Genomic DNA, 26,649 nt, shown 5'->3' on the forward strand with positions numbered 1-26,649 from the left:
TGGCAACGGGCTGTACCGGAAGTGAGCGCGGGCGGGACTTCCGGACACGTTTTGTTGATGGGTTGCATCAGAATCTGAGCAGGTATCGGAATGGCAGCGGCGGCCGGGGAGCAGGGTGAGTGTGGGGGCGCTGTCACCCCGGGGTGTATAGTGATGTGCGGCCAGCAGCCTCCTGTGACCGCTCTACCTGCTGTCAGTGACTCCAGAGCCCTGCACTGTGCGGGCTGTAGGGGGCGCCACTACCACTGACAGATCATGTATACAGTATAATGTTACTCAGCTGCAACATATGTGATACATGCATGCATAATATATATCTATAGGGACAGGCAGCCATAATATACGGCATATAAGGGGTTTCCCCCGCAGGCTATACTTGGAGCTGCCATATGTTACTGATATCTGGGGCTGTGACAACTTCTGCACAGCGCCCCCACTGGTTGTAGGTTGTGGAGGGAACTGCAGCCAAGTCCTGCTGGCCCGCACATTACTAGATCTGTTCCCCCTGCGTTGTGGGGTCCCAGATGTCGGGCGTCACATCCTGATGATATACCATCACAAAAGCCCTTTAAAATTAGTAAAATACACCCGCTTTCTTCCGTAAACCGCGCCACGCCTGTGCACACATGTGGTATTGCTGCTCAGCGCCATTCACTGTCATGTTACTGAGCTGCAGTACCAAAGTCGCCCACGGACAGTTGTGGCGCTATTTCTGGAAGAACGTAGTCACGTTTTTCTAATCCTGGACAACCCCTTTAAGTAGGTGCGTGTTGCAGGATCTGGCAGTCCTGTAGGGTGGAGGAGCCGGCGTAGAGCGCTGTCACACGAGCGGAATTATTACGCAAGATACGCTGAAAGACACAGCTTGATCTGCAGAATCCTACCGCCTATGGATTGGGGTGCATGTCTGCTTGTCAGCTGTCAGTCACAGCTGATAACCCAGAGGAGAAGGGAGAAGGGGTTTTAACCCTTTCTGCCTTCTCCTTTCCTGAGTACACAGCGCTATGTACTAAAAAGTGAAGGGGGAAGCATAGCTTCCACTATGAGACCCGGCGATCACGTGACCGCTGGGATCCCCTGTTACAGCATCAGTGCAGAGTCCTAGCAGCCCCTGATCAGCTCTGCCAGTGACTAATGTCACTACAGGGGATGTTTTCCCTGTAACTGGGGCTCCTATGGACGCCCCAGCTACAGTGGGAAGTGTCAAATTAAAAAAGCATGTGAATGACCCCCGGGGGTCTTATGACGTTACGGGGGACACAGATAGTGAAAACATAATTACAGAATAAAATAAAAATATATGCATAAAAAAGAATCATTTTTTTTTAGCTTTTTACCCCATTAAAACTAAAAAGCGGAAAAATAAGTCAGTGAAAAAGATATTTTAAAAACTCGCCCTATATGTCACGGAAAAAACACAGCAAAAATAATTTTGGTATCTGAAGGAAAAAAAAATAGGGCAGTTAAACAAGCATATGGGTAACATCCCTAAAAAGTGTCCTTAAGGGGTTAAAGTAGTTGTACCAAGATTAGAAGTTATCCTCCATCCACAGGATAGGGGATAACTTTCTGATCAGTGGGGGTCTCACTGTTGGGACCCCTGCCAATCTGGTGGATGGGGTTTCCCTGCCCTCTTCACTGTGGGGTTACTGCAGCCCCCCGCAGTGAGGAGGAGACTGATGGAGCGCTGGGGTGGGGGCTGCCGGGGTACCTGAGCATTCGGGTGTTTTCATCAGCCCCATTGAAATGAATGGAGCGTCAACTGCACATGCTCAGAAGCGCTCCCTTCATGCTGATGTCACTGCCGCTGTAGAAGAGAGCCCCCATAGTGATAGCCTAATGGGACACGGGACCACCCTTATTGAGATCTGCAGGGGTCTCAGCAGTGAGAGCCCACCGGTCAGTAAGTTATCCCCTATCAACAGGATCTTAGTGCGGGATCTTAGTACAACCCCTTTAAGTTTTGGGGGATCAAAAATTGCTGCTCCCTTCATTAACATGATAGCACGGGGGCTTTTTGTGGATTCAGAGACACCCAGGATCCTCTACTTGTCCGGAGTTTGTCTTCCCTGGGAAACCACAACTCCCAGCAAGCCTTGTGGGAGTCGTCCAACAACTGGAGAGAAATCAGCGATCTGATTAATTGGACTTTACAACCCACTTTCATCCATCCTCTTATGTAACCCCTGAGTAGTCGGGGTCGGATGATGCAAATGGCAGCGCTGGTCCGACTTATGGGGAGCAACTGGCCAACCGTAGGTCATCTGATGTCTCATTAATGATTCCACATGGGGCCTACCCGGATATGAAAGGGTTAAAGCGACCCTCCAGTTTCAGGAACGGTCGGACGGTATGTTACTTGTAGTTGTTCTCCTCTTTAGTCTCGGGTCCTATTTTTTTTTTTCCCCCAGGCCTAATATTCATCACTGCTCTCTGATTGGCCAGATGTGTTTACCACTGACCAATCAGAGAGCAGGTATAGTGTATTGGAATTTAAAGGCCCTTTGACATGGGCCGATAAATCGTTCAGATTCCCGCATCCAGTGATTATCATTCAGTGTAAAGGCACACCCCGACTGAATGATGAATGAGAATTCACTCACTGCTCGTTCGTCGTTCAGTTACTGCATACCGAAAACTGAACGACAGCCGGCCCGTGTGAACAGGCAGTATCACTTATGAAGGACTGCCTGTTTACTGTGCATGGAGGCGGGTGGCCGGATTGATCCCCCGCCCGAGAAAAAATCACTCATCTGAATAAGCACATTAAAATCAATGTGTTATTTTCATGTGCGAGCTCCATCTGTATCGCTATTTCATCACATGACCAGCTAGAACCTGTACCATCTTTGTCTGCTAGGAGGACACTGCCGTTACCTTCTGTATTCACCTAGCTACAGACCATAATTATACAGTCAGGAGGATAAGCTGTGATCTCCTTCATTCTAACTGTGTGACAGGAGCTTCATCATCAGTAATGAGAGGGGTTTGTGGCACAGTCCACTGCTGTCTCTTTAGCTCCTCTGCAGGAACAATACAGTATTAGAACACAGAATCCGCTGGTCTCAATGGCCATTGGCAGTTCTCCAGGGCGTCGAGCTCCACCTTCCATCACAGTTAATAGGTGGTTGGCGCAGAGTGGCACCACTGCCAGTTGTTGATGCATAGAGCGGCTTTGTGACTACTTCAGGAACTTCAGGCTTTGGATGCCCTGTAATATCTGGAGTATATTGCGTCATACCCGTCAGCCCGGCTCATTATCTTCAGTGATAATAATCTAGGTGGAGGTTATTTCATGCAGAAATACATCTGTAAAAGCAGAGTGCGAGCGTGTAGGTATGGCGCTGTACACACCACGGCTGTATATGGGAGGTATATCTCCAATGTATGCCGCTATACAGCCACGGCATACATCGGCCATTGACCACGATGTTTAAAAGGGAAAGAAAAATTAATGACTGGTTCTGGGCATTTTCTGCTAAATAGTTAAAGGGCTTCTGCGGGAAATTTGAGTACTGATGTCCTGTCCTCAGGATAGGTCATTAATAGTTGATCAGTGGGACTCCACCACTTGGGATCCCTGCAATCAGACTATTCAGCGCTGGAAGCAGATAGCGCTGTCGGCATTGCAAAGGCCTGGTTGTTACTACAGACCCATTGACTTCAATGAGACCTATGCACGCAGTACCAAACTGGGCCTCTGCACTATGGTCAGCGCTGTTTGCTTGCAACACTGTCCCCACTGATGGTAGGCCAAGGATCAGCGGATTGGTGTGGATCACAAGTGATGAACTCCCATTGATCAACTATTGATAACTTATCCTGAGGACAGGACATCAGTACTAAAGGGCGCAGAGAACCCCTTTAAGGTGGATTTTCAGAGTGGATTTCACTTCTTCAAATGAGGGGTGAAATCAATGGAGAATTGGTACCAAAATCCGCAGCTAATCTTTCGCTACAGAAAGTACGTCCCTTGCGGATGTAACACCATTATACAGAATGCTAAAAGGAATTGCCATAATACACTGCAACCCGAGTGTCATTCCGATCACCGCAGTACTGGCAGTGGCAGCCATCAGCATTCTGGGTGTGATTGGTGAATTTGCAAAGTTTTTTTTAAAGAGTTACTGCACTTTTAGAAAAAAACTTTTTACATGTCAAAACTCCACATCAGTGGGGGTTTGGCTGCCGAGCCCCCCTCCGTGATTGCTGAAAAAAGGGGCTGCAGCGCTCGCCCAAGTGTTGTGCCTCTTCGGCTGTCATTCTCGCCTGCCAGCATCTCTCGGCAGCTGGAGACGGACGCATGGATGTCTATAGGCATCTATGTGTCTTCAGCAACCAAGAGGAGCTGACAGGCAGCGATGACAGTCGGAGGGGCGCACCGCTCACCCACTGATCAAAAGTTTTGACGCTTTGCTCTGACATGTCAAAAGTTTTTTAAAAGCGCAGTAACTTTTTAACATTTGATGTAAATATACTGTATAGTGTAACCGTTAGGCTGATCGCCATCGATGGCTATAGTGGATAGTAGCGCCTGGTGGACTGAGACAACTACTTACCCTGATCCTATGGTTCCTGCACCCCATTGTGTTGCATGTTGCCCACTGCATGCCAGCATGGCACTTCTCACCCTTCTGAACCCTCTATGTGATCCTCTCTTGCAGCTGTGGACTACCAGTCTGTCCTGAGCATTAGTGATGAGAAGGCCCGGCTGTCCGCCTTACATGACTTCCTCAGCTCTCGTAGTTACATCCACGGCTACACTTTTTCTCAGGCCGATGTAGAGGTGTTCAGGCAGCTGGCGGCGCCCCCTCCTGATCATTACTTCCATGTGGTGCGATGGTACAGGCACATAGCGGCAATATCATCAGACCCTGCAATGCAAAGCAACTCACATAATGCACAGCCATGTGAGTAGTCCTCCTGTGAACATGCCTGGAAATGGTTTACTGTTGCATGATTGTCCATTACGATGAAATGCGTCCATTGTGTAATGCACAAGTGTCATCACCCACATTCATAATGCCTTACAGCCGGCATTCTACTCCAGAGCTGCATTCACAATCATGCAGGCTTCAGAGCTAAAATCTCCCTGCATTCCCTGCTTGTTCAGTATCTGGATAGAACTTGCTCTTTTTGAGGTTTTCACTGACATTAAAGGGGATCTGCTATTAGATGCTGTTGTCATTATGGCATTTACTGGGTTAAACAGCAGAGTTATGAGCTTTTTACTGCCCGAGGGTTCACTGTATGGGATTGTGGGAGATTAAGGATTTTGGGCCCTTTTGCACGGAATGATTGTTGCTAAAAAAAAATCGTTGGAGCGTACGAGGGATTTTGTTGTAATGACCAAAACCCGTTTTTATGATCCGGGGTTCGGCCCCCTGACCCCTAACCAGTCAGTAGAGTAAAGTGACTACTTTCATGACTAGGGCTGAGGTGTAGTACCAGATCCAGCCACATGATTGGGGGGTCTCTGTGTCTGGGTCAACAGTAGAGGTGTCATAATAGTTCAGCCATGTTCTGCTGATCGTAGAAGACCTGGGGTTTAAAATAAATTGCCATAATACACTGCAACCCGAGTGTCATTCTGATCACCGCAATACCAGCAGTGGCAGCCATCAGAATTCTAAGTGCGACTGGCGAATCAGCGGCTGAAAAAAAGTGTCTTGGAAAACCCCTTTAAAGGGGATGTACTAAAATCAGCTTTTATTACCTATCCATAAAATGGGTGATAAACATCTAAGCGGTGGGGGTTTTACCGCTGAGACCACCACTGATCCCAAGAACGGGGTCCAGGGACCACCTCTTTCCATTACCGTTGGCTGGCTGCACCCGCAGTGATGTAGAGATTGAGTGGCGGTCCTGCATGCAACGTGACGCTCCATTCATTTCCTTAGCCCAATACAAATGCTCGGCCATCCCCGGCAGTCCCAGTAAAGATGGCTGGAGCGGCGCTGAGACTGTAAGACGGCCGATCCGTTCAGTCTCCTCCTCACTGTGGGGGTGCAGCGAGCCCACAGTGGGGAGGAGAGGGGGATATGACACGCCTGTGCTCGGGATCAGTGGGGGGTAAGACCCTCACTGATGAGACCCCCACTAATAATAATAGCAGATTTTGGTACAACCCCTTTAGATTTAAGTTTTTTTGCTACTATCAGAATATATGAAGAATATGTGTTACTTTGTAATTGTGGTCGTTTAACTAACCCCACCTGCTCTATGTTCTATCCAGGTAAGGGCAGACGCACACAACCGCCATGGACACCCCCAGAAGCAAAAGAACAACCCCAACTGCGCCTCTACAACAGTCTAACACGCAACAAGGTGACGGCAAAATAAGTGGTTACAAAACCATTTCCTTCCCTCCCCTTTGATCATAACCCTCAAGATGTCATAGACTGCGAGAAGGATCTAGAGTGTTACATGCGGCATTTGTACGACGCCTACACGACTGCCATTCAGTGTTGTCTAGGGTTCACATACTTTTTATAGGTTCTGGATTTGATGCTGCATTGAAATGCAAATAAAGTTTTGTCAGACGTTTTGAATGGAGAAGGTCCGGTTGTGCAGACCCCCACTGATCGCTGAGTACTGCGCCCCTTCAACTGGGACCACTTCCTCTCGGGTAGAAGCTGTTAGCAACGTACAGACTCCTAAAAGTCTATCAGTCCAAACGCCGCTAACCCTGCCTCTCTAAGGCCTCATGTCCACGGGGAAAATCAGGCCTGCCGCAGATTCTACATGCAGAATCCCGCAGCGGGCCCCTCCTTTCCCGCAGACATGAGGCTAAAAAGAAGAATTTACTCACCTGTCCGGACGCTGCGGATCTTCCCTCCGTCGTGGCCGGATCTTCTTTCTTCGGCCCGGCGAATGTGCTCGGCACGCCGGCATGTGCCGGGCGGTCCATTTTTTTTCAAATTCCTGCTCTCCCACGTGTGGAGAGCAGAAATTCAGGTGCGGGTGTACCATGGATCCGGACAGCTTCCATAGGCTTCAATAGAAGCCAGCGGGACACCCGCACTAAAATGGAGCATGCCGCGGTATTTTTCCCGCACATGCAATCCGCGCCTCAAGGGGAAAATGACATCGGCAGGTATTGAACTACCTGCGGGTGTCCAATGCATCCCTATGGGGCGCGGATCCGCGCGCGGGAGAAACGCTGCGGATTTTAAATCTTCTTTTTACCGTGGACATGAGGCCTAAGTAGAGTCGATCGCAGCTGAGTGGACACAACACTCAGCGCAGCACTTCTGCTCCATTGTACCCGCGATCAGCAGAGTTTTCAGCACCTGAACGCTTATGATCTGTCGAACATTTTTGTTTTTTTTCCTCCCCCCTTTAAAAAAAATCGGAACTGCTTTATTTATCCATCAATGTCGCTGTGTGAGGGCTTGTTGTTTTTTGCGGGACGGGTTGTATTCTTCATTGATACTATTTGACGGCCCACAGATTGTACTGAAAAGCTTTTAAAGAATTCTAAGTGGAGTAAAAGAAAAAGAAAAAACGAACTTCGCCATCTTTCGGTGCGTTTTGCTTCTATGGCGCACAAACTGCAACAAAAATGACCTGATAACTTTATTCTACGGGTCGGTACGATTATTACGATTCCAAACATCGTTTTTTTGTTCTTTTCCTGTACTACTTTTATTTTTTTTTTTTTTCAAAGCCTTTTTTTTTTTATTTATTTATTTTTTTACATTTCTGCCACCATCTTCTGCGCACAATAACATTTTTGTTTTTCCATCGGCGGGACGTCCGGTAGTTTAAGTTGGTACAATTTTGCAATACTTAGCACTTTTTGATCGCTTTTTATTACATTTTTTCTTGGAGACAGGGTGACCAAAAAAGCGCATTTCTGGTGTTCTTTATTTTTTTTCTTCTGACGACGTTCACCGTGCGAGTAAAAAAATGCATGACTTTGATAGATCAGACTTTTAGGGAAGCAGCGATACCAAACATTGACTTTTGTTTTATAATTTAGATTTTTATTGTAAATATGGAAAAATGTTATTTTTACTTTTTTTTAACAATTAGTAATACTTTATTTTCAATTTTACTTTTTTTTTTTTATAAGTCTTCAGAGGGGACAACCACTAGCAATGCTTTGATCCACTCGCAGTGGGCCGTACGGGACCCCTGAAAATCGTTCGGGGGATTTAAATGCCGCTGTCAGGATTGACAACGGCATTTAAATGGTTAATAGCTTTGCTCAGTTGAGCAGGGTTGTTGCTGCCGGGTGTTAGCTGTAATAAACAGCCGATGCCCGCGCTGTATGAAGGGAGGTTGCGCTGCTATCTCCCTTCATACATACCCTGACACCGCAGGATATAACTGTATGTCCTATAATGGGAAGGGGTTAAAGTGTAACTGCGCTCCTAATACTTTTGACGTGTCGTAGGGACATGTCAAAAGTTCTGACTGCTGGGGGTCCAGCTGCTGGACCTCCAACGATTGCCAGAATGTGCCAGCTGAAACACACTCACTGGTCACTGGCAGGAGACAGGCCACAGACTTCTTATTGAGTCTGCCTTCAGCTAGCGAGCGGTGACTGCACCCACCTAGTGCTTCAGATGGCTCATTCTAGCCAATGGTGGGGTCTCAGCAGCCGAACACCAGTGATCAAAATTTTTGACATGTCAAAAGTTTCTAAAAAGCATAATTACACTAAGTTCTTATTCAGGCTGGGCACACTCTTTAATTTTTTTTTTGTTTTTTTTTACAGGTATCCTCCTAGAAGTGACTTAAATTTGACCCAAGTTTTTGTCTTCTTTTCTTTAGGAGGTGTTTGTACCGCAGAACGGTAAAAAAGTCACGTGGTATTGCTGTGGACCAACTGTATATGATGCATCGCACATGGGACATGCCAGGTGTGTATAAAGCTGGTATCTCCCAGAATGCCCAGACTGTCACATGGATATTGTAATATGCAGGTCTCGCCACAGTTACATTAAATCCACTTGTTCTCAATGTCCATGTTGTGTATACACTCTCCTACCAAACATAATCGGATACAGGAGAAAGAATCAGGAGGAGTATTTATTTCCATATGTTGATACTTAGTGGGGCTCCTCTGGCTCTAATGACATCGGATACTTTCTACTAACATCTAATACACTTCAGCTGCCACTTCCCTCCATTCATCCTGCAAACATCTGGCCAGTTCTCTCTAAGAAGATGAACAATGTTCATATTTCCTGACCCGACATTTCAGCCTGCCCCAATAATGTCCAGTAGGGTTCAGGTTGGACTCTGTACATCCATATCCTCAAACCAATGTAAAACAGTGTTGGATGTGTGACGCGGCACGTTGTCTGGTTGGAAGTATGGCCGACCATTCCCAGAGTATCACCACATTGTCAGCAGCAGGTTATTGTCTACAATGTCAGGGTCACCTCCGTGTTCAGGGTTCTTCTCACTACAACCAACGGACTGAGACCATATCACATAAAACATCCCCAGACCATAGCAGAACCTCCGCCGTACAACACACTCAGGCAGAAGGCAATCCTCAGGAACCTTCACACCAGGTGCCTCCATCTGATGTGAAGATGTGGTAGTGCGATTCATGACTTCATAAGACATTGTTCCATTGCTCAACTGTGCAATCACCCAATCACGACGCTCCTTGCACCATTGTAGACGGGCCGATGCATTGCGCTTTGTGATGGACGGCCTGTGTGCAGCGGCATAATCCAAGATATCTCTGAAGGTCCGCACCTTATGTACCATGGTTTAGGACTAGAGATGAGCGAACGTACTCGTTTCGAGTACTTACGCACCCGAGTACCGCCATTTTCGAGTACTTCAGTACTCGGGTGAAAAGATTCAGGGGGCGGGGAGAGGCGTGGCGGTGCGGGGGGTAGCAGCGGGGAACAGGGGGGAGCCCTCTCCCTCTTCCCCCCCCCCCCCCCCCCACTCCCCACTGCTACCCCCCGTGCCGCCACGGCGCCCCCCGAATTTTTTCGCCCGAGTACGGAAGTACTCGGAAATCGCGGTATTCGGGCGAAAAAGGGGCGTGGCCGAGCACGTTCGCTCATCTCTATTTAGGACACAACCTTATAAAAAGATGCGATCTGTTCTACTTATAGGGGGGTACAAGTAGTTTTGGTGGGATTGTGTAAATTGTGACTGTGCGTTTCTAAGGATTCGTTTTCCAAGCTCATGTTTCCCTTTCTGCATCTTCAGGTCCTATATCTCCTTCGACATCCTCAGAAGAGTCTTAAAGGACTACTTTAAATATGACGTGTTTTACTGCATGAACATCACGGACATTGACGACAAGGTGAGGGCCTCCCGCCTCACTACTTTGCTATGCTCTGTTCCTGCTGCAGTTCTATAGATCTCAGTTGTTTCCCTACCTCCTATCTAGATTATAAAGCGGGCCAGACAGAACTATTTGTTCCAGCAATACAAAGAGAGCCAGCCTGAGGCCGCCGCGGTGCTCAATGACGTAAAGACTGCACTGACGGTATGTCCGACCCAGGAGAGGGCCAAACACCGGCGTGAGGCAGACCTAAAATGGTTATCCAGTTCTCTAAAACTGATGGCTTATCTTTAGGATGTACTCACTATTCTGCTGGTGGAGTCACTGTGTACATACATTACTTATCCTGTACTGATCCTGAGTTACATCCTGTATTATACTGCAGAGCTGCACTCACTATTCTGCTGGAGGAGTCACTGTGTACATACATTACTTATCCTGTACTGATCCTGAGTTACATCCTGTATTATACTGCAGAGCTGCACTCACTATTCTGCTGGAGGAGTCACTGTGTACATACATTACTTATCCTGTACTGATCCTGAGTTACATCCTGTATTATACTGCACAGCTGCACTCACTATTCTGCTGGTGGAGTCACTGTGTACATACATTACTTATCCTATACTGATCCTGAGTTACATCCTGTATTATACTCCAGAGCGGCATTCACTATTCTGCTGGTGGAGTCACTGTGTACATACATTACTTATCCTGTACTGATCCTGAGTTACATCCTGTATTATACTCCAGAGCTGCACTCACTATCCTGCTGGTGGAGTCACTGTGTACATACATTACTTATCCTGTACTGATCCTGAGTTACATCCTATATTATACTCCAGAGCTGCACTCACTATTCTGCAGGTGGAGTCACTGTGTACATTACATTACTTATCCTGTACTGATCCTGAGTTACATCCTGTATTATACTGCAGAGCTGCACTCACTATTCTGCTGGTGGAGTCACTGTGTACATACATTACTTATCCTGTACCAGAGCTGCACTCACTATTCTGCTGGTGGAGTCACTGTGTACATACATTACTTATCCTGTACCAGAGCTGCACTCACTATTCTGCTGGTGGAGTCACTGTGTACATACATTACTTATCCTGTACTGATCCTGAGTTACATGCTGTATTATACCCCAGAGCTGCACTCACTATTCTGCTGGTGGAGTCACTGTGTACATACATTACTTATCCTGTACTGATCCTGAGTTACATCCTGTATTATACTGCAGAGCTGCACTCACTATTCTGCTGGAGGAGTCACTGTGTACATACATTACTTATCCTGTACTGATCCTGAGTTACATCCTGTATTATACTGCACAGCTGCACTCACTATTCTGCTGGTGGAGTCACTGTGTACATACATTACTTATCCTATACTGATCCTGAGTTACATCCTGTATTATACTCCAGAGCGGCACTCACTATTCTGCTGGTGGAGTCACTGTGTACATACATTACTTATCCTGTACTGATCCTGAGTTACATCCTATATTATACTCCAGAGCTGCACTCACTATTCTGCAGGTGGAGTCACTGTGTACATTACATTACTTATCCTGTACTGATCCTGAGTTACATCCTGTATTATACTCCAGAGCTGCACTCACTATTCTGCAGGTGGAGTCACTGTGTACATTATATTACTTATCCTGTACTGATCCTGAGTTACATCCTGTATTATACTGCAGAGCTGCACTCACTATTCTGCTGGTGGAGTCACTGTGTACATACATTACTTATCCTGTACCAGAGCTGCACTCACTATTCTGCTGGTGGAGTCACTGTGTACATACATTACTTATCCTGTACTGATCCTGAGTTACATGCTGTATTATACCCCAGAGCTGCACTCACTATTCTGCTGGTGGAGTCACTGTGTACGTACATTACTTATCTTGTACTGATCCGGAATTACATCCTGTATTATACTGCACAGCTGCACTCACTATTCTGCTGGTGGAGTCACTGTGTACATACATTACTTATCCTGTACTGATCCGGAGTTACATCCTATATTATACTCCAGAGCTGCACTCACTATTCTGCTGGTGGAGTCACTGTGTACATACATTACTTATCCTGTACTGATCCTGAGTTACAGCCTGTATTATCCTCCAGAGCTGCACTCACTATTCTGCTGGTGGAGTCACTGTGTACATACATTACTTATCCTGTACTGATCCTGAGTTACAGCCTGTATTATACTCCAGAGCTGCACTCACTATTCTGCTGGTGGAGTCACCATATACATATATTACTGTACTGTTCCTGAGTTACACCCTGTATTGTACTCCAGAGCTGAACTCACTATTCTGCAGGTTTCAGAGCTGAAACTCACAGCATTCCCTCCTTGTTCAGTATCGGCACATATTGGTGATTTGCGTTCTTGGAAGTTTCCTCCTTACACTTTTCACTGTTGAAATAACCTGACTCCCCCTATATTATAGCAGCTCACATACACAAACGTCTGCCGGACATCCGTGTTTATACCCTGTCGTTTGCGCCTCTTGAAGTTGACATAACTGATGTGTTCTTCCTTTCAGCCATTTTTAATCAAGGTCAGCGAGACAACCGATCCGGATAAGAAGCAGATGCTTGAAAAGATTCAGGCCGCTGTAATGGCCGCCATCCACCCCCTTGAGGAGGCCATGAATAAATCTGCAGGTGCCGAGGAAGTTGGGAGACATGCGCAGGTAGCCGGAGAACCGATCCTCACCCGTCCCCCATCCCAGCGGACCGCCGGCTCACAGTCAATATATAAAAGCTTTGCTTTGTCTAGACGTTGCTGCAGGAATCCGCAGATCTGCTGTCAGACTGGCTGGATGCGAAGAAAGGAGCCGAGGTGACCGACAACTCCATCTTCTCGCAGCTCCCCAAATATTGGGAAGGAGAGTATCACATGGACATGGAAGCCCTGAACGTGAGTCATGATGGTTATCGGAAGTCGATCATGTGACAAATCAGGAGGGATCACATGTGCGAGGTGCTGGGTTACCCAGGGCGGCTGGGGTAGAGTTTCTCCTCCTGTCCACCCGCTTTCTTTTAAATTCCCTTTTTAACCCCTTCCTCCTGCAGCCCTCTTTTGTTTTTGCGTTTTCATATTTTCCTCCCTACTTTAAAAAAAAAAAAAAAAAAAAATCATAATCTTTTTGACAGCACGGCTACATGAGGGCTTGTTTTCTGCAGGACGACTTGTATTTTTCAGTGGTAGCAGTTAACCTCCCATATAATGGATTGGAAAACTTTTAAAAGTTGGGAGAAATGTGGGAACCCCCCCACACACACACAGTTTTGCCATTTCTTTTGGGGGGGGTGGCGGAGGGGGGGGCATCTAAGGCCTTTTGGGACATCTGAAGTCTGATCAGATTGTTGGATATTTCTCTTTGACAGGTTCTACCTCCAGATGTTCTCACGCGGGTCAGCGAGTACGTGCCAGAAATCGTAGAGTTCGTGCAGAGAATAGTGGATAATGGCTATGGGTGAGTCTTTGCTGTACAAGGCGGTCCAAAGGTATGGAGACACCTGAATAGATGGGAAACAGTGGTTAGGAATGCCATCCTGTGTGTGGCATGTTGCTAAGAGGAAGGGGGCAAATCTGAGAGGGGCGGTGTCCAATATGGCGGTCATATTGAAAGCCACTGACCTGGAACCAAGTCGATATTTTTAAATGGGAGGGGGCATGTGTGACATATGTATCAGATAGGGAATTTGATGAAGATTCCAGCCCTGTGCTTAAATATCATGTACCTTAATTCCTGCCAAAGATATTAACAATGTCCGTGACATGGAACACAACGACGGTCCACTACAGGATATGCTCGCTGTACTCCCCTTTGTTTCAGATCGCCACGGCTATCCTCCCATTCATGATAAACTTAGAGCAGCACCTCAGCAGATATGTTTTCACAGGCGTCCAGGATCCGCTGACACTTTGGATTTTCACTGCGTAAACACTGGACTTAAGATCACCCCACAGGTAGAAGTCCAAGGGGGGAGATCCGGCAAGCTTGGGGGGCCACAACGCCAAATCCGCTTCCCCGTAAACTGCTGACCCAAGAACTCGTGGACGTCATGCCTATGATGTAGATGGGGGGGGGGGGGTGATTTAACATCCTGCAAGAACACTGGGAATGCACCACCTCAGAACGGCAACTGTTGTTGCTTTGTCTGTGGCGGTTTTTGATACGTCCACTTTTTGGCGGGTCCAACACAGAACCTGTTTGGTGAAATGTTACAAGAAAGAAATTTGCCAACTGTGCCATGGCAGATGAGTGGTCTGATAGAGTGCCAACCATAGACATCCGCTGCAGTGACTCTGGCACAGCTCCCCGAAGATCAGCGCTCTCTGTCCTCTCCTCGCATGCTAATCTCACAGCCATATCTGTGTCTGTAACAAAGAGAAAATTGGTAATACCGTTGGCAGGAATAAAGGTACATCACATTTCATCACAGATTTGGATTCCTCATCGAATTCTCTATTGGATACACATGTCACATGTACCCCATCCGATTTGAAAATACCAACTTGATTCCAAGATGGCAGCTTTTAAATTGGCCGCCATGTTGAACACCACACTTCACAGATTTACCCCCTTCCCCTTAGCAATAAGCTGCACACAAGATGGCATTCTAACTACCTTTTTCTATTTGTTCAGGTGCCTCCATAGCTTTGGACGCCCCCGTACATTTATAGCCAATCACATTTTTCTGGCTGCGGCCATCGGCGCTCCTTCGTAGGAACAACCCTTTATAACAGAGTATTTCCTTGCAGCTATGTGTCCAATGGCTCGGTTTACTTCAGTACAGCAAAGTTTCATGCAAGTGACAAACATTACTACGCTAAGTTGGTTCCAGAAGCCGTAGGAGATCAAAAAGCTCTTCAGGAAGGAGAAGGTGAGTGGGGTCTTCTCTCCAAGAGCAACGCTCTCCAACCTCTGGCTCTCCAGTTCCGTAAAACTACATTTCCCAGCATGCTTCGGTAGCCTGTGGATATCAGGACTGCATGGAACTGCATGTGGGCAGTCGCTTGAGAGCAAGAAGTTGGGAACCACCATCCTTGACCTTGTGACGTCCTACTGTCCTAGTCCTGACCGCTCCCTTTACTGACTTCCATCCAGGTGACTTGAGCATCTCTGCCGATCGGCTAAGTGAGAAGCAGTCACCCAATGACTTTGCCCTGTGGAAAGCATCTAAGCCTGGAGAACCATCATGGGACTCTCCATGGGGAAAGGTAAGTCCATGCAGATTTCTTCTCAAAGTTCCTTTTGATTGTATAGCTTGTTTAGAGAGTACTTGACCCTAATTGTGTATTATTGCTCTGTTTGAAGGGTCGCCCCGGTTGGCACATCGAGTGCTCAGCGATGGCTGGCTCCATCCTGGGAGAATCCATGGATATTCACGGAGGGGGGTTCGATCTGCGTTTTCCCCATCATGACAATGAGCTGGCTCAGTCTGAGGTACGGGGAAGCCTTGTCTTTAGATTGCCTTGTATTGAACCTGCAGAAGTTTCACCCTGCTTCTCCCATATTTTAGGCTTACTTTGACAATGACCACTGGGTGCGCTATTTTCTCCACACTGGTCACCTGACCATCGCTGGCTGCAAGATGTCCAAATCACTGAAGAACTTTATTACCATTAAAGATGCACTGCAGAAAAATACAGGTACTTGGCAGACTAAGTTCACACGACATTTGTCAACTTTTTTTTTTTTTGTTTGTCTAATCTAAATTTCTTTGTTTTTATATTGGTCAGGGATTTTTTTTTTTGATACAGAGCTCTGAATTCCCTGCACAGATTGGTAAAGGTTAAATTCCTGCTTCCTGCAGTCACCACAAGGGGGAGCAGTCAGTAGGACAGGGAGCATGTTATCAGGCCGAGTACAGAGAGGTTTGGTTCAGGGGATATGGTATGCCTCCCTGAAGAGGTGCGGTTTTAGGGCACGACTGACGTTTTGCGAGTCCTGGATTGCCCGGCTGTTTTAGGGTAGCACATGTCAGAGGACCGGTGCTGCTCTGGAGAAGTGTTGGAGGCGGGAATGAGTGATTCGAATTAAAGGGGGCACTCAGTCTTATTGCGTTCGCGGAGCAAATTTATGCAATATACTAAATGTACCCAAAAATGACGCCGTTAAAAAAAAAAAATATATACAACTTGTCCCGCAAAAAAACAAGCCCTCATACGGCCAAAAATAAAAAAACTTTTGGCTCTAGGAATGAGACAGTGGAAAAAAAACTGAAAAACTAGTTGGTCATTAAGGTGCAAACAGGCTTTGTCACCAAGGGGTTAATATGATTTAAGCCTTTTTCTAGTTTCTCTTTCTAAAGTCCCTGTAGGGGTCGGGCAATTATTTAATTGTTTGAACTATATACTGCGCTTCTTCAGTTTTGCAGTATATAGTCATGCCACAGGCAGGGCTTAATAAGCACCCATGCATGGCAGACCTAGGAGCCTTCACTGGGTCCGGCTACTGTGCTAACCCATCGGCACTTTGTGATCATGTTCCGGGGACCCCCTTTGGTTGAGGTGCAGTCAGCTTTGAACGTAGCAACTAAATAGTTAATGGATGCGATCGGAGCTAACTCTGATCTCGGCCGTTTCCGGCAGCTGTCATTAACAGATGAGACCCCCTGGGTATGAAGCAGACCATGGCTCCCCACGCTTTGTGACCACGTGAGGTTATGTGATCAGGAAAGAGCCTGGCTCTATGAAAATAAATGTTCACCAACACATAATGGAACTTTTTTCAACTTTTTAATACTTTGTGATTAAATCACTCAAGGATGTAACATCTCTGCTTTCTGTCAGTGAACGGCTAAACATCCTTGGCCCCATACTAAAAAGCCGGGACAATCGCCAAGACAGGACTGGACTATGTGGGTGGCTGACGTGGCTCACAGTAGAAGTTACCCAACTCTCATCTATGGGACCTACTAGTTTACTGACAGCAAGCAGAGATCTGAGAAATGACAGCACAGCGGATGTATTTGCAGAACAGTTCATTCCGTAATGTCTCCCGCTAACGCTTTGTCCCTGCAGCGCGGCAGCTGCGTCTGGCTTTCCTCATGCACTCCTGGAAGGACACCCTGGATTATTCCAACAACACGATGGAGTCGGCCGTCCAGTACGAGAAGTTCCTGAATGTGAGCGGGCCGTGTGTTGTGTATATGTATCCTAGATATTAACAGACTGAAAAACTTTTAAACATTTTTAAATGGGGTGAAATGAAAAAAATTCCATTTGTACTTTTTTGGGGAGGCGTTACTTTTTTTGAGAGTAGCATAAAAAAAAACAATTGTGGCTTTCCGTTCTTTTTTCTTTTTCTCCACTGTAAAAGCAAATGTGTTTTTTTTTCCATTGTTTTGATTTTTTTATAAGAAAAATAGGAAGTTTTTTTTTTGTTTTTTTTCTTACTTTTACATTTTTTCTTCATGTTTTATGAATGATATTAAACTTGTTTCCAAATTTTTACTTAGTTCCCGCAGGGGACTTGAACTTGCAATCACTCGATCACTTGTAGTGTATACTGTAACACTTCAGTATTGCAGTATGTAGTGATTTTTATTGTTCCCTGTTACGAGCCCAGCTTAATAGGCATCTATGCATGGCAGCCTCGGGAGCCTGCGCTAGCCTCCAGGCTGCCATGCTAACTCATTGGTACTCTTCAAATGCATCACGTAGGGGGCCCTTTTTCCAGCCAGCTGTTTTAGACACGTAGTCAACTTTGTGGCATAGAAAGAGTTCAATGCTGCGATCTGACCTAGCTGTGATCACGTTGGTTCCCAGCAGCTGTCATAAACGGCTGATGGCCACCGGCTATAGAGCAGACTTTGTTCCCGAGCCCGTTCCATACAACCCTCACGACCACATATTTATATGGCGGTCATGAAGGGGTTAATTGGATGAGTCTTTCTGTCTTCTAGGAATTCTTTTTAAATGTGAAGGACATTCTGAGGGCTCCTACAGACATCACCGGTCAGTATGTAAAATGGGAATCTCCAGAGATTGAACTCAACAGCAGGTGAGTCACCCGCGCCGGCCCTACTTCACTTGTTCTGCAGCTCCCATGTTGGCTTTGTCTTAGTGATGTCTGCTCTCTACTCCCCCAGCTTCTACAACAAGAAGGCCACTATACATGCCGCCCTGTGTGACAACATCGACACCCGGACTGTCATGGAGGACATGCGGGCGCTGGTCAGTCAGTGCAACTCGTACGTTGCAGGAAGGAAGGTGGCTAAACAGACCCCCAATAGGATGCTACTGGAGAGTATCGGCCTCTACCTGACAAACATGCTCAAGGTACGTTGCTTCTCCCATTTAGTTGGTTCATTACTTTTTGCGCTCTTTGTCTTGTTAACCCTTTGCAATCCAAATTTCGATTCAGGGTTTCCTAGGGGGCTTTTTCTTTCTGCGTTTATACAATGGCGCCATCTGCTTGCTAGAGCCAGTACTGCGGTATGGGACATGCTGGAGAGGCCCCCAACAACAGAGTGGTCACTAATATACAGTAAGAATACCCTGCCAGACGTCTTCTGACATCGGAGCTGTACAGCCTTCAGTCAGAATGTCTTCAGACATCAGACAGTGGATTGGAAAGGGTTAAGGTGTATTTCTATCGTCACAACCACGTTTTTCCTGCACAGCGGCTCTGCTGGAGATAGGGTATGCAGGGAACTGCGGCACAGTCCCTCTCACCGGCGCTGCGGCCCCTTCGAGCTGGAGACCCAAAGGAAAAGGAGTTTTAGAGACTATTTGCTATTGTCATTTTTTTATTTTAGAACTATTGGAACTCTTAACAGAGTTGTCCCACTGTTTACTATTGACGACCTATCCTTAGGTTAGGTCATCAATATCAGGTCGGCAGGGATTCAACTGTTTGGGATTCCTACCAATCAACTGATTCCTATAGCCGGTCCCTGTCAGTACGGAGCTGTGTTTCTCGCTGGTAGCAGACAGCTCCATACAGTGTGCAGTGGCCATGGCTGGAATTACACACTGAAGTGAATTTGGCTGTGCTGCAGTTTCCTGCACATCTGGGTGTCCGAGAGCGTCGCTGTGCAGGTAAACGTTTTATCGGGGTGGAGTCTAAAGGTACATTTACACGCGACGACTCTTGGGCGCATAAGCCGTGCCACAGACTATCACTCTTGAGCTTTCACACAGGAGTGATAGCCATTTAGAGAATGGAGGCAGGGCGATCATAAATTTCTTCCAGCCGCCCCCCTCCATTCACTGCAAACAGGCAGTCTTTTATGGATGAAGGACTGCCTGTTCACACAGCCTGATGGTCACTTGGTTTTAGCCCTGTTGATAACTAGGCGACTCTGACAATTTAAGCGATTTCTCGCTCAGTGCCATGTCGGCGGCTGCATGTACACGGCATGACTGTAGCTGGAATTCGCCATTTCCAGCCCCGTGTAAAAGGTATCTTAAGTTAAAAACCTTTAAATGAATCGAATTGATGATGGGACTACTTAATAATACCGTTAACACAATGTTTTCCTTTGTTTTCTAGATATTTGGGGCTATTGAGGGCGAGGAACCCATTGGATTCCCTGTTGGAAGAAATGCGCAAAACCTTAATGTAAGCCTTTACTGATTATGGTTTCTTTTGCACTTGCAAACCTAATAATGTGCTCTTTGGTGCTCTTCTGAGGCTAAATGGTGATAAAGGAGGTCTGTCTTCTACAATTTGCATCCCGAACCCATCCTGCCTGAAGATGTGGGATATGCAGACCATTCCAGCTGTCAGATTTCTTCTCTTCACAGTGACTTCAATCCCCTGATTTTGCAGTATTCAAATTAGTTGCAACTTTCCCTATTGGCGATTCAGACTCCGGACTGGTCTGACTCTCTTCCTCGCCATCAACACGAACAACACCCTTTGGCTCTGGATTAACCTCTCCAGCTCCATTGAGCTGGAGGCACCATGCGTTCCATACATGCTGTGCTTGCACCCTACTTCTGGAATCGGTGCATGCACAATGACATTCCCTATTGCAGCCATGTGGTTCGCTGATGTCATGCCTGTCGCTGACTCGTAACTGCAGTATATGAGGTATATGTATCACATGCCTTCTCCTGTTCAGGGGATCTGAAGTGTCACTCAAGAGCCAAGGGACATGGTTTGTACCACCGGAGGGGTAACAAGTCCTGCAGTTGTGTCGTCCATCATATACCAGTTGCAACTAATTTGCATACCATGTGCACCTCTCGAAAATGGCGATTTGGGGGAATTTGAGTCCCTATGAAGGGAAGAAATGTTAAGGCCCCCTTAGACACAACGATTATCGCTCAAAAGACCTCTTCTGAGCGATAATCGTTGTGTGCCTTTAAGCGCAAGGTGATCGCTCAAACGTTGAGCGATCACCTTGTGCTCCGAGCGGTGGATGCAGAAGACAAGCGGGGCTGCTTGTCTTCTGCATTCAGCTGTTCTCTGCTCGGAGCGCCCGTCCTTTATACAGCCGAGCGCTCCGAGTAGGGTATGAAGAACGCAACTGGACTGCTGTGTTCTTCATACCCCGCCTGTGTTCAGGGAGCGGGATACAGCTAAAGCAATAGTATCAGCGGTATCCCGCTGTGAATCCCTGATGAGGCTGATGAAAGACAACGATCAGCAACTGCTTAACGAAAACTGCACGATGTCAGTGCAGTTATACACGATTATCGCTCAAAAGCGGTCTTTTGAGCGAATTTTAAATGATAATCGTGTCTAAATGGGCCTTTACAGTTAGTCATTTGCATATTCTTAGGATTGGTGTAGGATGCTAATAAGTGAGTGTTAATTGCAACGGACTGTCCTCATGGTTTTTTTCTTGTAGCTGGAGTCCACAGTGATGCCTTACCTTCAGGTGCTCTCCCTGTTCAGGGAGGGGGTTCGGCAGATTGCCAGAGAGAACAAAGGTGAGATGAGCCAGGTTATCCTGAGATTTGTAACCTTTCACCCCTACTATAACCCTGCGGTCCTCCATATAACATTTTCCTGTTCCCATGGGCTTTGTGCCATTTCACCCTATATGTTCTATTCACAGAGGTTGACACTTCTTTAATTATACAGCTTGTACCAAAATGACAAGTTATACTCTATTCTGTTGCTGATCGGTGGGGATCTCATCACTTAGACCCCCTGCAGAATGGGAATCCCATGTCCGGTTCGGTCTGTCACTGTGGGGGAGTTGCTTCTCCCGCAATGACGTCAGCATGAATGAAGCGCTGACCACGCAAGCTTGGCCAGCGCTCCATTCATTGCAATGGGGCTCACGGAAACGCCTGAATCGGTGCTGCTTGGCTGTCCAATTCAGGGCTCAGTCACACGGGCGCCGATGGGCCCGTGTTTCTGCAGGATAAGTCCGCTGCACTGCCAGTGCAGACGACTCTCCGCACCGGCCGGCAGATCGAACACATGGCCGGCAATGGAGCCGGTCATGCAGAGAGACGTCCGCACCCGGTGTGGCCATCTTATCGTGCAGTAACACGGGCGCCTGTGTGACTGAGCCCTCAAGGTGAGTGGAGTGCTGGTATGCTTGCTTGACCAGCACTCCATTCAGTCTCCATCACTGCAGGGGGTTCAGAAACCCCACAGTGAGAAGGACGGTGGACACGTCACCCCTGATCTCGAGATCGGCTGGGGTCTAAGTGATGAGACCCTCACCGATCAGCAAGTTATCCCCTATCCTGTAGATAGGGAATAACGTGCAATTGTGGTAGAACCCCTTTAAATGATATAAGTTGGGTAAATTCTATTTGCTCCTTCACAGTGTTGGGAGTTCTGCAGCTGTGCGACTCTCTTCGGGACGATGTACTGCCAGAGCTCGGTGTTCGATTGGAAGACCATGAAGGTAATGGATGGTTTCTTTGATGCAGAGGTATAAAAAATATTAAAAAGGCCATTTAAAGGGTGTTTGCCATGTAAATATTGAATGAAATTTAGGATGGTGTATAGAATGGTGTAACCACTCTCGGGCTGCTCTTCCTCTTCGCGCAGCATCGAGACGGACTGGTTACTACTTAGTACATTGCATGACAAGTACCACCTTATGGGATAGTGATGTTCACCAACATCCAGGGAGCTCCAGATTCACTTGCTTTACACACATGATTACAAGTCCGTGTCCAGATATTCTGCTGATGGCATATCCTTACAATATCCCATCGCTTTATAATATCCCTATCACATCACGATATGCGGGAATACCCCCCAATCCTGGAAATGAAGGACATACAGCACTTGTGTTGCGCTACATCCCTTCACCCACAGTACAGGGAACTGCAGCATGGCTCTTTTTAAAAGAATGGGGGCGGCTACAGATCCCTGTACAGATAGGTGGCCGTGGCTGCGCCCATGCTGGGGAAGGTGGCACAGCGCTGTAGCCTCTTCGTTCTCAGGATCGCTGGGTGCCCCGGAGCTCAGACCACCATTGACCACTGTGATGATATATCCTAGTCATATCCCACACTTTAGAAGATCAGAAAACCCCAGTGATCTCTAACTATAGGACAATCTCCCACCGGCTTCATACCTGGATAATGGCTACTCTGATTTTTATTTATTTGTCCTCTCCAGGACTTCCCACTGTGGTGAAACTTGTGGATAAAGAGACGTTACTGAAGGAGAAGGAGGAAAAGAAAAGGGTAAGTTTATCACGTTCATGATTCATGAGGCAACCTCTGTCCATATGGATTATTACAGCATATGGATAGAGGGGGGGCCTCCACTCGGGACCCCAATCCGTGACCCATGGATGGCCGTGAATGGCCACCGTGTAATGCCACATCTTTCCAGCAGTAGCTGGATGTAATTGTGTCTCGTTGTGCCCTACCCATCCAAAAATAATAATCTTCCATTAGAGAGTAGAAAGCCAGTGGAATGATAATAAATAATGTATTACGGTTTTCTAGGCTGAAGAAGAAAAGAGAAGGAAAAAGGAAGAAGCTGCAAGGAAGAAACAGGAGCAGGAGGTACGGTTTCCCGGCCCCTCCAGGGAACTGGTCATAACTTTTTATAAGTTTTCCAGGATGATTAAAACCCCTTTCCACCCCCCATCATTCCCCCAAGTGGTGCCTGTCAGGGGTGGTCAGGTTGGGATCATACTTTTATTTTGCTGACCACAGATATAATATAGTAGTCGGACCAATGGTTTTTCGGTGTCAGTTGTTGCCTGGTCTGAAGAGACAAACATAGATCAGGCAAGTTCATATTCAACCTGTCCAGTTCATGTTGCAGCCTATTTTATACCACAGAGCTGCATTCAAAATTCTGCTTGTTACTGTAAACTTGGATATTAGCTGAGATCCTATAAAGCAAATTGGTTGCAGTTCATTTTTTCCTAAATCAGTGCACTTCCCAGGATGCAACCAGTAAAAGCTTTGTGTAGACCCCGAACAAGTAGAGAATGCTGTGAAATTTCTGTTTAAAAGAAACAGAATGGAGAGTGCAGCTCTGGAGTACATTGTAATACAAGATGTAACTCGGGATCAGTACAGGATAAGTAATGTATGTACACAGTGACTCCAGCAGCAGAATAGTGAGTGCAGCTCTGGAGTACAATACTGGATATAACCCAAGATCAGTACAGGATAAGTAATGTATGTACACGGTGACTCCACCAGCAGAATAGTGAGTGCAGCTCTGGAGTATAATACAGGATGTAACTCGGGATCAGTACAGGATAAGTAATGTATGTACACAGTGACTCCACCAGCAGAATAGTGAGTGCAGCTCTGGAGTATAATACTGGATGTAACTTAGGACCATACGTATTTACGTAGTTGCAACTTTTTATGTAGAATATATTTGTATATAAACTGTAAATTGGTGATCCAAGTAGATCTGGGTTTTATAAGATTATGTCTCTAGAAATCTGTAAATCTCATTAGGAGATGGCTGTTGTCCCATACAATGGGAGGAAATCCTGTTCTCTATCTCTTCATATCATCACAGCTAGTAACCTCATACGTGTGAAGCTGCCAAGGAATAGACTTCAGTCTTGCTTTTTTAAGTTGCAGATCAGAAAGAGTCGTGTGAATAACGAACGGCTGTCCTTATATGAAGCTTAATCTTTGTGAAATTAAGAGTTCTGCAACTTTTTGATGTACTTTTCTTTCAATTTTTTACCATTTCCTAAATTGCTGCTGGCGTCAGTGAATGTGAACACTGCTGATACATTTACAGCCTCAATCTGTCCTGGCTCATCCCAAGATGAAGCTCTGATGCACGGTGGTGATCCCTCCTCCTGATCAGGACGGGTTCTCAGACTCTTACAATAAATAAGACCATTTTCTTTCACTGACAGCAAGAAAAGATCTTGAAAATTGAGACAAATTGATATATAAAGTGTATTAGAAAGCTGCAAAATATTTCACTATATAAGAATAAAGCCCCATTTACACGCAAAGATGATCGCTCAAAACTCATTCAAGAGCTAGGGAGAATGAGCAATCATTTAGTCTAAAGTACTCATGGGCACTAATTCTCATTAGTACTTTATCAGCTTCATTTGCAGCCTCCAGGATCTGTTGCAGAACTCAGCAGGTGGTCTGAGCTCTGTTATTAGCTACAGTATATTGGTTCAGCCATGGGGCTACTAAGAGAAAACCATGTATTTTGTAGCTCCCGTGTAGATAGCAGCCTTTCTGGTTGTTTTCAGCCATGGGTTGCACAGAGAATACAATGTTATCTCTTGCTGCCAGTGTGCGGTCTGAATGATGGTTTTTATGCTGAACTAAAAATTATCGTTCAAACGAAAAGTGCACAATGGTAGCATTTACACACAACTATTATCGCTCTAAAGCCATAGCTTAAACGAATTTTGAGCAATAATCATTGCGTGTAAAAGGGCCTTTAGCATTTACAGGGACTATCGATGTAATTTAATGAAAGCTGGTTAAAGGGGCTGTGCCAGGATTAAAAATTATTCCCTATTCACAGTCCACTGGGGGTCCCGAAGGCCCCCAGATGAGTGAGCAGCAGCTGAGCATGTGCACCTCCTTTTATGTCAATGGGACTACTGAAAGTAACTGAGTTCAAGCGCTTCCCTATCTCTGGCAGTCGCATCGAAATTAATGGGGTGGCAGTGTGCATGTTCATCTGTAGCTTAACTCATATGCGGACCTTCGGGACTCCTGTTCTTGGGATCAATGGGGTCCCAGTAGTTGGAATACTCCACCAATCTGAAAGTTATTCCCTGTCCAGGGGACAGGGAATAACTTTATTAAAGGGGTATTCTGAACATTTAACCCCTTGGGGTATTCTTGACCTGTCCTCAGAATAGGTCAAAAATAGTTGATCGGCAGCGGTCCACCACTTGGAACCCTCTGTGATTTCAGTGGGATTCCCGAATGTGGAAGTCTGACCCACTGGAGCGAGTGTGGGGGCTGAGATCAGCTGATCGCTGGGGGGCTCATGCAGTAGACTCCACTGATCAACTATTGCTGACTTATCCTGAGAATAGGTCATCAATACAGCCAGGGGTTTACATGCCCAGAATACCCCTTTTACTCCTGCCGGGTACAACCTCTCTAACTTTTCTCCCCGGTTTAATCTGATCAGTAATCAGAACCTCAGACTCTTCTTTTGTTTTTCCCTTCAGGCTGCAAAACTTGCAAAGATGAAGATTTCTCCAAGTGAAATGTTCAAGACGGAAACTGACAAATACTCCAAATTTGATGAAAATGTGAGTAGATGGCACATTATTATACTTTCTGGATTATCGGATCCCGGATTAAAGAAATTGATCTGTGTGTACGTTTCCCTTTTCGTTCCTTTCCAGGGATTCCCAACGCATGATGCTGAGGGGAAGGAGCTGAGCAAAGGTCAGAGCAAAAAACTCAGGAAGTTCTATGAAGCTCAAGAGAAACTATACAGCGAATATCTGCAGATGGTTCAAAATGGCAACGCTTAATGGATAAACCCGCGACGGAAGCGAACAAACTATTTATTCCTGCGCGCTCACTGCCAGTAGCCATGATGTAACACCGCCAGAACGGCTTCCAGGGGTCCATGACCAATAATTGTATGGCTCACTGTGGGTCCTCGCGTTGTATATCTACCAGCCTGACTGTTATCACTGTGCAATCATCAGCAGCGTGGATCTCACCACCAGTTGTATACTGCCAATTACACCAAATTAAATTCTGAATATCATCTTTTGTTTTTGGTCTTTTTTTCTTTTTTATTATTCTTTCTTCCCATAGACAATCATATATTGTTAAAGGGGCTAACTTGCTGATCAGTGGGGGTCTTACTGCTGAGACCCCCACCGCTCTTGAGAATAGGACTTCTGTGTTCCCCTCTGCCTATCACTGCAGGGCTGCTTCTTCCCCTGCGATGAAGCCAGAATGAATGGAGCAGTGGCCGAGTATACGCA

At 46.4% G+C, this 26,649-nt stretch overlaps 1 protein-coding gene across 3 annotated transcripts; it reads left to right on the top strand.

Annotated features, from left to right (window-relative positions):
* CARS1 (cysteinyl-tRNA synthetase 1) lies at nucleotides 1-26,426 on the top strand. Of its 3 annotated transcripts, none has more exons than XM_066583451.1 (23): nucleotides 1-115; nucleotides 4,665-4,910; nucleotides 6,236-6,327; nucleotides 8,782-8,870; nucleotides 10,189-10,285; nucleotides 10,373-10,471; nucleotides 12,831-12,980; nucleotides 13,067-13,207; nucleotides 13,678-13,766; nucleotides 15,059-15,180; nucleotides 15,405-15,517; nucleotides 15,615-15,743; nucleotides 15,820-15,949; nucleotides 17,324-17,427; nucleotides 18,208-18,305; nucleotides 18,394-18,583; nucleotides 19,800-19,868; nucleotides 21,106-21,187; nucleotides 22,042-22,122; nucleotides 22,848-22,915; nucleotides 23,183-23,242; nucleotides 25,873-25,956; nucleotides 26,053-26,426. In XM_066583451.1, exons 1-23 carry the CDS (start codon nucleotides 91-93, stop codon nucleotides 26,182-26,184), a joined length of 2,490 nt encoding a protein of 829 aa, XP_066439548.1. In that variant the 5' UTR covers nucleotides 1-90; the 3' UTR covers nucleotides 26,185-26,426. The 3 variants fall into 3 exon arrangements, with proteins under 3 accessions (XP_066439548.1, XP_066439550.1, XP_066439549.1); XM_066583452.1 differs by having other exon boundaries at nucleotides 66-82; XM_066583453.1 differs by lacking the exon at nucleotides 4,665-4,910 and having other exon boundaries at nucleotides 18-115.
* Nucleotides 26,427-26,649: the final 223 nt, after the last annotated feature.

This window comes from Eleutherodactylus coqui, chromosome 11, assembly GCF_035609145.1.
Source record: "Eleutherodactylus coqui strain aEleCoq1 chromosome 11, aEleCoq1.hap1, whole genome shotgun sequence".
Taxonomy (NCBI): Eukaryota; Metazoa; Chordata; class Amphibia; order Anura; family Eleutherodactylidae; genus Eleutherodactylus; species Eleutherodactylus coqui.